General features: G+C 48.4%; 1 protein-coding gene across 1 annotated transcript in view; it reads left to right on the top strand.

Moving 5' to 3' along the window:
- The window catches only part of CSMD2 (CUB and Sushi multiple domains 2), a 676,782-nt gene that overhangs the window by 209,320 nt on the left and 454,346 nt on the right, over nt 1-13,116 (top strand). Inside the window, exon 4 of the mRNA XM_057529595.1 lies at nt 12,073-12,267. Coding sequence (XP_057385578.1) covers nt 12,073-12,267 — 195 coding nt within the window. The remainder of the gene's footprint in view (nt 1-12,072; nt 12,268-13,116) is intronic.

Below are 13,116 nucleotides of genomic sequence, written 5' to 3'. Positions count from 1 at the left end.
GTCACAACTGCTAACCCCCGCCTAGGAGTGGCGCGGGCGAATTCAAACCCACGTCTGTGGGATGCCGGAGCCCTTCTCTGACCTGGGATGTTCTGTGCCTCCCGGACCCAGATACGCCTTTTGCAGCCCACCTCCTAGACCACGGCTTGAGCCAACAGCTGCATAGAGCCCCTCCGGGGTCAGATCTTCATCCCACCCCCGCATTTCATACTGTGCCTGGAATGACAAGAACTTAAATGCAGGTGCCAGGCAGGCCCCTGAGTGTAGGGGAGAGTGACACTGGCTTCCCAGAGGTGCTCTGGGTGCAGAAGTGGACTCTGGTGAGAGAGGGTCAGCAGCCCAACAGAGGCTCTCCGGAAGGGGATCGTCATTTGGCTACATAAACATGGCTTGTTTACTGGTACATGTGGGCCTAGGTGTTGTGTCTGTTGTCATATGTGTGAATGCAAGAGCTCGCACAGATGCATTCTGGAGGTCTGGTTTTACATGTGCATGTTTGTGTATGAGGATGTAAGTGCATGTGTACACATGAGGGCGTGTGTGTGAGAAGGTATCAGAATGGATGGATTTGTGCATATTGGCTGTGAAAGTATGTTGTTGTGTCTGATTCCATGTGAGAGAGTGTGAGGACCCCCAAGTAAGGAGCCTCCCTGGGCAGAGCCTGTCCTCCCTCCTGCCTCCTGACCCTGGAGGACCTGGACCAATGGTCCCCGCCTGCACCGGGGCCTCCACGAAGCCTTTGGAGAGGTTGTTGGGCTCAGACAGGAGTAAAAATAAACGGCCAAGCAAGAAGCCAGGCCTTTCTGTCTCCCCCCATTCCTGATTCTCAAGCTGCAAAATGTACACCAGGCACCATCTTTGGCCCCATTGGGGGACCTGCAGGAAATGGAGCCTCGAAGCCAACTTCTCAGCCTCACCAACCCTTCCTCTGCCTCTTTGCTGGAATGCAGCAGCTAAGAAAGAAGGTGCAAGAGTCAGTCCCACTGGGCGTACCTCCCAGCTCCCCCAGCTCTAGTCATGTGAATGGAGAAGCTCACCATCTCTGAGCCTCAGTTTTGTTATCTGTAAAATGGGGATAGTACCTACTTCACAGTGTTGTTATGGGGATTAAATGAGATAGGATTCAACGAGGAGTTAGTCCATACAAGTGGTCAGTAAGTGATGGGGCTGATGCAGAAGAAGGAAGTGAGGACAAGAGGAGGATTTACAGAGATCCCATGGGGACTCAGATGCACCTTTTACTTAGGGTCTTTTGTAGTCACAGAATCCCCCATCCTTTGCAGAAGGTACGAGAAATAGGTGGATGATGGTGGCTGGAAGCCTTACTTCTCAGCTCCTCTGTAGGCCCCTCTGTCTAGTTTTTCTTAGAGAGCGGGAAGCCGAGGGGTCCGGAGCTTTTGGAATATTGTGCTTCTTCCCATGGGATGCGAGTTCAACTGTCTCTTGCCTTAAGAAGAGAGATGGCTGTGAGGTATGCTGAGGCTTCCTGGTCCTGGACAGGGGGCCACATGGAGGGAACAGGGGCTCTGGGGCTCTATGTCCACAGGGCTGGAGTTGGCAGGTGGGGTATCGCCATGGGCATCACAAATGGCACACAGAGACGGCACTTCCCAGCTGGCCAGCAGGATGTAGGGGGGCTAACACCCAGCCTTGGGGAGGGAGCTACAGAGTCTGAGGGAAGTTAAGGGGAAAGCAAGGCAGTTACGCAGCGGTGGGGTAGCCCTAGCAAGAGATAGGATGACCTTTCTTATGGGCAACCTCACCCAGGGTTAGGAGTCCCAGCCTCACGACAGGACCCCCAGCTGACCCAGGTCACTGCCTCCTCTTTGAGCCCCTTTGCTAGGATTGGTTCAGGATTCATGACTGCCTATCTGCAGCTGGGCATGGCTGAGGACCAAACCCGGCTGGCCCTGGCCACAAGCCTTTGGAAGTCCAGGTGCAGCAGGTCAGGGATCATTCTGCCCCAGCCAAGCAGAAACTGTGCCCTGCTATAAATGTTGTCAGATGAAAAGGAAGAACCTACGCCTTTGCCCTTCTGTAACATAGGCTGCTCTCAACTGGAAGTGGTATTGGCTTCTTTGGTAAGAAGTGATCCCAATCCCCAAAGCTACTGACCATCCCAGCCCACAGAAAAAGAAATGTGCCACAGGGAGATCACGTTTGTAAAAACAATGCGTGTTAACCTGGAAAGGTCTGCGTAAATGTCAACTATCATTGCTGTTGTTGTTTTATGATAATAATGATTAATAAGGAAAACAAAGCAACCCAGGTTTTTCTTATCTAGAATCTAGCAATTCCCAAAGTGTGTTCCACAGAACAATACAGAAGCTAATAGGTGTTTCTGAGGAAAAAAAAATAAAAAAGGGAGAGGAGAGCTTCTATGGTCAATTTTGTGGAGATTCTGGTTGAAGCAAGATTTAATAGGTTTCTCTCCTGCAGAACCTCTGAGATAAATTCGTAAGCATTTGTTTCTTCCAGAGGAGAGAAATTCTGCAGCATTTTCCAAAGTTCCTTGATCCCCTGAATGCTTTTCTCGTGGAACTTATTTCTCAGCCTGTGTTTTATGGAATGTACTTTGGGAAACACCTCTAGGCGTCATTCTGCAATTAATCAAATTTAGCCCCAAATTGCATGGTTAGCTATTCTAAGCCTAACACTGACAGTATTCTTCTGTGCTGCCCCATAGGGTACCACTGATGTTCCATGCATTGGTCTGTCTCGACGAGGTGGAAAGTCCCAGTGCTAGTGTGTGATGGGGGCAGGGAGGGCTGAGCAGGGAACAGCGGGGCTCAGGGCTGCAGAGGCCACCAGAGGCTGCGTCACAGGGGACCTTGTGCCAGCCTCAAGCTGTTCATCAGAGGGGCTAAGGCATAGCACAGTCTCCTGCAACAGGAGAGGGACAAGGGGTGTGCAAACTAACACCCGGAGCTTCCCTTAGAGAGTTGACTGGAGGAGGGAGGAGGCGGCCCAGCTCACTGCTCCCCTGTAATCCTGCTGGACCCTAAACTTCCGCAGGCCCCACCCTGGGGGCTCTGAACTTTCCTCTCTGCAGCCTCTCTTCTGGTTCAGTGTTGAGTTCCTTAAAGCTGGGCTATCTCTCTCCTTGTCCTTTTCCCCTTTTCCCCAGAGAAATCCCCAGTTCCTTAAGAAGCTGAAGTTATTGATGGAGAGAATACGCCCCTCTGGAGCAGAGTTGATAAAATTAGCAAATGAAGATCCAGGATGCCCAGTTAAATTTGAATTTCAAATAACAAATACTTTTTAGTATAGGTATATCCCAAATGTGGCATGGGATATACTTATACTAAAAAAAGAATTTGTGTTTCTCTGAAATTCAAATTTAACTGGGTGTCCTGGATTTTAACTGGCAACTCTGTTCTGGGGCCTAGGATGTAACCTTTTCGGTTTTGCTTCTAAAGAATCTCAGGTGAGAGAGAGGAGGCCATGGGGCCCTATGGTTATGAAGCATCAAGGAGAATTCCCGCCGAAAGCCCCTCTGTGGCCCCTGCTGGTGGGATGATGGCTGTCTGTGCAGCCCCAGGTTGTCCAGGTGGGGGGATGGGGCCAACGAGGGGTCTGATTGGGTGTAGGTCAGGCGTGCTCTACGCCTGGCAAGGAGAGGGACGGTGTGCAAGCCCAGAGCACTGCCTCCATGCTGGGAAACACAGGCCTTGAAGGTCAAGGTTACAGCCTGATAAGGACACAGGCGCTGAAGTCAAACAGCTCAAGTTTCAACACTGGCCCAGATCCCAACCAGCCACGTGACCCTGGGTCAGAGTAGCCTCATTGTTCCTCATTCCCCTGCCCCCAAAAGGGAACAGTCAGAGTACCTCGTGGCAGGGTGAGATGAGATAGAAGAGTCCAGATAAAGTACTGAGCAGAGTGCCAAGCTCATATTAAACACCCAAAGGGTGACTATTATTATTATTGCAGCTAGCTGCGTGACCCTTCAGCTCTCTAAATTCAGCTCTTTGGGGTAAAATGGGGTTCATAAATACCAGCCTAAAGAGTAGCTCTGAGTACTAGCATAAATTCTGTTTTAATGGGAAGGATCGTGGACTGAACATACGCACACAAGCCCTTCCCTGCAGCCCGCACAATGCCCCCTGTCTCCAGGGCCACATTGAAGGGGAAAGGACATGTAAGTTTGGTCTCGGTCCTCAGGTGCCAACTGCCTGTCTTCTTCCTGCCAGTCACCTGTCCAGGACTCTCACCTGTGCAGTCCACTCCCCTCACAGCCCCTTCCCTTCCTTGACTCCCAGCAAAACAGGTCTTTTCTTAGTTCTCTTTCTCTACTGTGGGAGATGGGGGGAGATTCCTGAGATTGTACACCTGGGATAAGTACGTAACTGAATAAACATGAATTCAGGGGTACCACACTGTGGCCCGTGGGCTGGAGACCTGTTTTATAAGTAAAGCTTGGTTGGAACATGTATTGTCTAAGGCTGCTTTTGTAGCACAGCGGAAAAGCTGAATCAGTGGGACAGAGACCATTAGGGAAGGCCAGAAGTATTTACTCTCCAGTTCTTTACAGAAAAAGTTTGCCAACCCTGCTTTACTTTGTTGCTCCCTGTATATAATGCATATTTTTATATGCACATAGTATAAACTATATGTGTGTGTGTGTGTATGTGTACATATATATATATATATATATATATATATATATATAAAACACATTCCATCAGGGTGCTCCCTCCCTGCCAGGCATTAAATCAAACACTAGATAAAAAAAGAATATGTCATTTCTGCCCCTCAGGATAGACACCTAAACAAACAATTTCAGGCAGACTGAGCTCCCGTTTGGAAGCTGGAGTATTGTAAATTAATGAACGATTGAATTGTAATGTCATATGACAAATGCAGGAATTGAAGTACAAGTAAAACCCTGACTTAAATCTGCAAGTGGGGTCCAAAAAAATCCTGTCATGTAAAATGTGGGCCTGTGAGATTGCAAAATTAACCAAATGACCAGAGCAAGCCTGTGTAGTTAATGGGCTGGGAGTTCCAGGATTCTGGGAGCTGGTTGCCAATGACATTATACCTGAATTTACATTCTATCAGGATGTCTTCTCCTGGGGTTTTCCAGTTTATACAAGACACTAAGGGTATCAAAGAGGGCTTCACAGAGGAAGTGGTGCGGGGGAAAGATTGGGGGAGCAGGAAGTGAGGCAGAAAATGTCAGCAGGGGTCAGATCATACAAAGATGGGGCTGCATGAACCTAAGACTGGATTAATCCTGACAGCAATAGGAGGGTTCTCATGGTTTTCTTTTTCTTCCCTTTTATTTATTTTGATTGATCTTTCAACATCATTATTTATTCTTACATTCATCATGCAAAAGACCAGAGGTCTTTTGCCCACGCACCTTGGTGGTAGGGAACCTGCTTTGGCACGTGTGCTCCGGAGGGGGGAACAGGGCAGGACCGTGGTGAATTTGCCATTGTAGACAGCTCAGTCCAGCCTCAGTGCAGACAATGCATTGGAGGGCGCAGGGCCAGCGGCAGGGAGATCAGAGTTGGGTGCAGAGGTCCCGGAGAGAGGTGATGAAGATCCTCAAATGAGAAGGAAGGAGAGGGCAAGAGTGATTTACGGAGGACAGCAACATCCCAGGGAGAAGCCAGGCTTGCTGCTCCCAGAAGTCAAAGCCCAGTAACAAGAAAGGCACTGGAAATTGAACAGTTCACAGCTCAGAGAGATAAGCCAACGGGGCTAATGGAATAACCTACATGAATAGGTTACCGTGAGTGGTTCTCAGTTTCAGCTCTGCTTACAGTCACCCAGAGGAGCTGAGGCTCTCCCTCTGAAATTCTGATTCAGTAGGTTTGGGGACAGGTCTAGGCACTGGTGTTTTTATAAAACTCCCCACGTGACCCTGATGCTGAAGGTTGCAAAATTGCCAACGTGAGCCAAGAGAACAGGCCCACAGTGGAGAGCTGATGCCAGATGCTGGGCAGGAGGAGGCTTGGCAGGACAGGGCCCTGTGGACTCGTGGGTGGCATATGCCATCTGAGGTCCTGGCACCCCTGCCTTTGTTTGATTGACAGGTAGCAGGAAATGTACAGGACCAGGCTAAGGGTTGACTTGTCTGGTTGTCACCCCAAGTCATCCCCACAAGGAGAATGAGTGTGAGTCCCCTGTGAGGGTGTTTCAAGGTACACTAGTCACCATGGACACTATGTGGAACGGTCAGTGCAAGCATGGCCTAGCGCAGGTGCAAAGTACATGGGCTCGGTAGTCAGGCAGTGCTGTGGACACCCAGCTCTACCTCCAGTGAGCTACGGGGCCTTGGGTAATGCTCCAACACCTCTGGCAATCACACTCATCTCAATGAGCGGTAATAGCCTCTCTCTCAATGGGTTATTGGGAGGATTAAATAGAATCATTAAGTCACACAATAAACTCTTATCAAGGTATTATTATACATCAGGCACTGTTCTAGGCACTGTTCTAGAAACTGGGACACAGAAGGGAACAAAATAGATTAAAAAAAATATGTGTCTTCATGGAGCTTATATTGTAGCAGAGTGGGACAAACAATAAACAAATGAATGCATCAACTATATACTATGTCAGATGTAGATGCGAGAGGAAGTGGAGACAACAAGTATAGACAATTCTTTGGGGTGGAAATATATGCAAAGCACCTGACAATGGGGATGACACATAGTAAGTGTGCAGTAAATTATGTTTACAAGACCAAACAGCTAAAAGCAAGGGAGTTTTAAGGATTAACTAAGATAATGTGTGATGCAGAAGTGCCTAGCACAGCGTAGGTACTGAAAAAATAATGGATCTTATTCTTCCCTCCCCTTTCCATGCCCACTACCCCTCAAGTCACACACACACACACACACACACACACACACACACACACACATGCCATCTCCCCTTTCCATGTTGAGGGCTGTGGAAGAAGAAATCTTTCTTCCTGCATCCTTTCTCCCAGCCACCCTGCCACTTTGTTTCAATCGTATGGCCATGGACATGAAACAAGTTACTTGATGGAAGATAAGAAATCAAAACATATGGAGGGTGCTTGTCCAGAGAGCATAAATGACTCTTCATTATAATATGGGAGCTAAAGTCTCACATTAAAAATAAAAGAAGGTATTATGTAGCTTTTGCTGCACTCCAACCACAAAGGAGGTTCATTGTCATACAGTCACTGAGAATATCTTGTTGATTGGCAAGAGCCGGGCTTTGTAGAAGGAACAAAATTCCCCACAGCTAATCTACAATGGAATTGTTCAATGTCAGGCACAGCTTTAATAATATTGTTCTGGGCTGCCTTGGATGTAAATATCCCACTCTTCATTTTGTAAGCAATCAAAGGGAAGTTTTATAGACGGGAGAGCATGAACGGTTATAATGTCTGTGCCAAAAAAAACACATGGGCAGAATCCAAAAATCAAAGAACGCTGTGCCTTAGAAAGTCTGGCTTTTGTGGCTTATCTTTGATCTCTGTCTGTCCAGCAAGTTGTGCATCAGATACATTACAAAAGACCAAACTTTAAATGTTGCCCTTGACACTATTAAAAAGTACAAGATTGGCAAATCAGACTGGAGAAGAAAAGATAGACAATTAAATCTGGACAATCAGGTAATCACCCTTCATTTTGTCTCAGTGTCTAGAATAATGAAGGGAGGAAGGGAACTCTTGGTCATTAAGCACCCACTATGTCCTGGGCACTGTCTCTGTCAGAAGCAGTATTGTATTCCAAAATTAAGAGTGCTGAACGATGGAGCCAGAAAGACCTAGATTCAGAACCTAGCTCTGCCATTTTCTAGCTCTGTGGCCTTAGGGAAGTTGCTTAAGCTCTCTGTGCCTCCATTTTTTTCATCTGTAAAATGAGAATAATAGGTGTCGCACATGATTGTTTTGAGGATTAAGTAAAATAAATTTGTAGCCCAGGGCCCAAAACATACGAGGAACTCAATGGTGGGTATTATAAATCTAGCTTTATTTAATCTGTACAACAGTCCTGTTATGAGTTGAATTCTGTCCCGAAAAGATATGCTGAAGACCTAACCCCGGTACTTGCGGATATGACCTTATTTGGAGATAGGGCCTTTGCAAATGATGAAGTTAAGATGAGGCCATTAGAGTGTGTCCTAATCCAATATGATTGGTGTCCTTATAAAAAGGTGAAATTTGGACATAGAGACACAGAGGGAGAATGCCAGGTGAAGGTGAAGGATTGGACGTATGCATGGACAAGCCAAGGAACGTCAAAGATTGCTAAAAAAAAACTACCAGAGGCTAGGAAGAGACAAGGAAGGTTTCCCCTACAAGTTTCAGAGGGATCGTGACCCTGCCGACACCTTGATTTTAGACTTCCAGCCTCCATAACTGTGAGACAATAAATATCTGTTGTTTTAAGCCACCCAGTTTGTGGTACTTTGCTACAGCAGCCCTAGGAAACTAATACAATTCACCCTCTAACCCCATAGGAAGAAAAAGAAAGTATCCTGATTTTTAGATGAAGAACTGAAGTCCAGAGAGGTAAAGTTTATGGCTCAAGATCATTCAGCCAGAGGTAGATGAGCTGAGATTTGAATCCAGGCCTCTCTGAGCCCAGCGTCTGCCCTCTCTTCGTTCCCTGTGTGACCTCTCGGGAGCAAAGATAAAAAAGGAGGTGGGGTTGGAACTGAGACTCATCACACCCAGGTCCCAGTGGAGGTGCCAGGTCAGAGCGATCTGGTTATGAGCGCTCATTAAGTAAAAAGCAGTGAGCGTTTGAGAGTGACTTTTTAAAAAGAATCGGGTTTTTTATTTATTAATGATGTTCCAATCATTAATTTCAAAGGAAGAAAGCCCAAAGCAGAAACAGGTTCATTAAAAATTTGACATTAGTAATTTAATTAAATTGGGTCTTTGCGTCTCGTTGAGGAAAATGAAATGTTAGTTCTACACCAGTTCTCAGCCCATTTCCCCGGTTGGCTCCCTCCCCTCACCTTAGCTTGTTTTCTTCTCCAAATGTTTACCTGACCTGCCCTTCCCACCCCCAACACTCACAAACGTACTCACATCGCAGTTTCTGCCTCCACTGTGGCCAGTAGTGTGGGATCGTGGGGAATGCCAAGGAAGCCAGCAGAGTGGGATCGTGGCGAATGCCAAGGAAGCCAGCACTGTGGGATCATGGGAAATGCCAAGGAAGCCAACAGAGTGGGATCGTGGGAAACGCCAAGGAAGACAGCAGCATGGGATCGTGGGAAATGCCAAGGAAGCAAGCACTGTGGGATCATGGGAAATGCCAAGGTATCCACCAGCCCAAGGACTATTCTAAGCTAGGCTAATAGACAGGGTGATGGAAGTCAATCCTTTCATCTGGGTTATCTCACTTGTCAGAGGTAGAGAATGGGCCTGGAAGAGCTCCTCATCCCTTAAGATAGTTCTCCCACAAAAACATAAGGGCAGGGGTCCTTTTTGTCTAGTTCATTGCTGTATTACCAGCACAGAGTACAGTAGGCCCACAATATATTTTCGTTGTATGAAGGAATTAATGCATCAATGGGTAACCCTTCCAAATGACTAATTGATGAACACTCAAATATGTCCCTACAAGTGTCACACACAGTGTTAGGCTCCCAGGATACACCCAAGGACTGCATGGCCCTACAGTACAGTGGAAGGATAACATCTGCCATTTTTGAGCACCTACTCTGTGCTGGGCACTGTGCCAGCCATGCATCAGTTATTATCAATAACCTCATCAACCACTAGATATTACTGTCCTCCTTTCTCAGTTGAGGAAACTAAGGCTCAGAGAGCTCACATGACTCAAGGCCACAGAGTAAGACAGTGACAGCACCTGGCTTCAGACCAGATCAAGCTAGTACCAAAGTCTGCCCTTTCCCTCTACAACAAGCTGTCTCCTTCTGGGAGGAGAGGAGAAGTGGGAGAGAAAGCCTTCTTTCTGAGGGCTCTGAGATCAGCAAGGCTGGCAAAGAGGGTCCTGGAAGAGAGCAATATGGGCTGGAAGAGGGTACTGCAAGGGCCTGGGAAGCTCTCTAGAATCCAGGCTGGCCATCTCCACTTCTTCATCTTTATTCCTCATCACTGCCACCCCTACCCTCTTATTCCAGGCTCTCTGATCTCTTAGGTTATCTCTGGCCTCGGGGCCTTTGCACATGATATTTCCTCTGCCTGGAACACACTTTGACCTAGCTAATTCTTACTAATCTCTCAGGGTTCAGCATAGACATCACCTCTTCCAAGAAGCCGGCCCTGACTACCCCCTGACTGGGTTTGTTCCCCTGCCTGGTCCCTATCTCATCATAACACTTAACATACCTTTAATCGTATGCATCTCCGAATGGACTGGGAACTTAGATTCACTTGTGTAGTACTCACTGTATCCAGGCTTTACATACCTCCACTCAATTCTCACAGTGACCCCAGGGGAAGGTACTACTGTGAACCGCCTCTTACAAAGGAGGAAACTGAGGCACAGAGAGGTTAAGAGACTAGCTCAAGGTCCCACAGGTAGTAAGCCATCAGGCTGGGATGCGAACCCAAGCACTGAGGGTCTCGGGTCTGTACTTTCCACCACCCTGCTCTATGGCCTCAGGGTTGGCCTCAATAAACCATCGCCAGATGAATTAATGGAGAGGTACTTGGATGGCAATCTGGACGCGGCTGTGACCACTTGTCCTTGCCTTATGGGGAGGTGTGAAATGGTAGGAGGTGGGACCTTCTGGGCACAGGCAGTTCCAACTCTAGGAAGAAAGGCAGAGGGTAGGGGGAGCTGAGTCAGGTTGAACAAGTGACTCGGGCACAGAGGAGCTGCGCCCTCCCTTTCTCCCTCCTGATTGGCAGGTCATGATGCTCACGCACCCTCACCGAGACCATGTCCTCTGGATAATGAGTGCACACTGGCAGCTGGCCGTTATTGCTCTGGCTCAGGTGGCACATTGTACATCTTATTCTCTGGCTCCCCATTTTCCCCTTGAAACGGGTCAGTCTGATCAGAGCTCAGGTTCTTGTCTCCCTACCTCACTGCCTACTCCAGCACTAATGACCCCTTCAACTCTCCCAAACCTGCTGGGCCAAAGTACAACTCTGGCTGCTGAGGCAGATACACATGAAAGAAAGGACATCGGGTTTAATGAGCACCTACTCTGTGCCACTGTCTGTGTCCCTTCCATGGTGTTTATTGGGAAGGACTGTGGAGTCTGAGATCAGAGCAACCAAACCCAAGAGATTAAAGTGATTTCCCTGGGGCATCTCAAGTGATGGGATGGACGTGTTACTGAACCAGGTTCGTTTTGCCCAACGCGCAGCAAGCCAAAGCGCTGAGGTGCCGGGGTTTGCAGCAAAGAGAGTGTTTATTCACAAAGCAGCCAAGCGAGGAGATGGGATAACAAGTCTCAAATCGGCCTCCCCAAAGGCAAGGGGTTCAGGGTATTTGTGGGATAGAGACTAAAGAAGCAGTGTGGTCTGAGGCGTGGGGAGCTTGGGAAGCATGGGGAAAGGTGATTGGAAAAAGGTGCAGTAATCATCATTCTGCTCAGGCGTAACTAAGCTGCAGGCCTCCATTTTGGGGGTGGGTGCTTAGCACCACCTGAGGGTGGAGTTTTTGGCCCTCTGACATCAAAAGTCAACAAGCAGACGTTTGCGCATGTCCAGTTAGAGCTAGTCTTACCTGGCTTAATTCGAACTAGACACAAGTTCCTGGAAAACAATTCAGGCAAACATCTTATTGTTCAGGCTCCCTGCCACTTGGAGGACATGCAAGTCTTTTGTAGCAACAGTTAAAACGACCTTGATTGGTGAAGGCAGGATGCAGGTGAAATGGATTGAACTGATGCTTACCCACAGTTCAGACATACTTCACATCCAGGGCTGCACATGAGAAAAAGCAGGAAACCTGGATGTCCAGGTGTGAGTTGCGTGTGCGGCTCCTCCTGAACGTGTGACCCCTGCGAGTACTGAGGGGCCAGGCAGCCCTGTCCTACGGAAGAAAGGATGTCCGGGGAGGAGGGTCACCCAAGGAAGCGCTGCTCAGAGGCCGGGTGTCAGGGCTGGAGACCCGCTCACGGGCTGCGTGTCTCTCCTTCTCTTTACAGTTCTCCCCAGCCACACGTGTGGGAACCCCGGACGGCTGCCCAACGGCGTCCAGCAGGGCTCAACCTTCAACATCGGCGACAAGGTCCGCTACAGCTGCAACCCCGGCTTCTTCCTGGAGGGCCACGCCGTACTTACCTGCCACGCTGCCTCTGAGAACAGTGCCACGTGGGACTTCCCGCTGCCCTCCTGCAGAGGTAGGTGGCCAGGGAGGGCCTAGGGGGTGGGCAGCACCTGGGAGGGATGCTGCAGCTTCCAATGGGACCCAGTCTCCATCCACTCCAGTAGGGGGTGGGGTACCCATTATGGGGAGCCCATGTCTGGGGGCCACCAAGGGTCCTCAGGGTCCCCAGGTATTCTAGGGGCTTTTAGGCCTCACTGGACCTCCTAGTCCTCAGGTGTGCACTCCCTCAACCTGCTTCCCCTGCATCAACAAATTTATTTTTAGTCGGTCTGCCCTTCCCTCCTGCCCTCCTATCTCCGAAGATACATCATTTCTCTTCCTGTTACCGACGTGTCTCCTGTGCACGGCTCTCTCCCAGCTGCTTTCCTATTGATCTCACCCTGGCAGTTATTCTTCTCTCTTTTCTATAAATTCAACCTCTCTCCCTGTATAATGGTGTCCTCCTCCCAGTCTTCAAATATGCTCAAAACCTCTTTACCCCAACACTGCCCCCCAGGAAACCCCAGCTTCCTTCAGTGCTACATCGGTCTCAGCCTCCCAGCTAGGGTAACCAACTTGTCCTGGTTTCCCTGGCACTTTCCCATTTCTTAGCTCCAAAAGTCCCGCATCCTGGAGACCCCCTCAGTCCCAGGCAAACCGAGACAGTTGGTCACCCCCTTCCCAGCCTATTTCTTATTGCCCCTGCATAATAATCAAGCTTATTTCAAAAATAATTGCCCATGCCTCTTATCTGATGATAAAAATAGCACATGATCATTTTAAGTGAGCTTAGAAAATACAGAAGAGAATAAAGAAGAAACAAAATTTACCCATTTTAACCGCGATTTTCATATATTCCCTTTCCATCTTCTTCCTCTTTTTT

The sequence above is a fragment of the Balaenoptera acutorostrata genome, chromosome 1 (genome assembly GCF_949987535.1).
Source record: "Balaenoptera acutorostrata chromosome 1, mBalAcu1.1, whole genome shotgun sequence".
NCBI lineage: Eukaryota > Metazoa > Chordata > Mammalia > Artiodactyla > Balaenopteridae > Balaenoptera > Balaenoptera acutorostrata.
The sequence above is the reverse complement of the archived record's forward strand: the minus strand, read 5'-3'. Positions and strand labels throughout refer to the sequence as shown.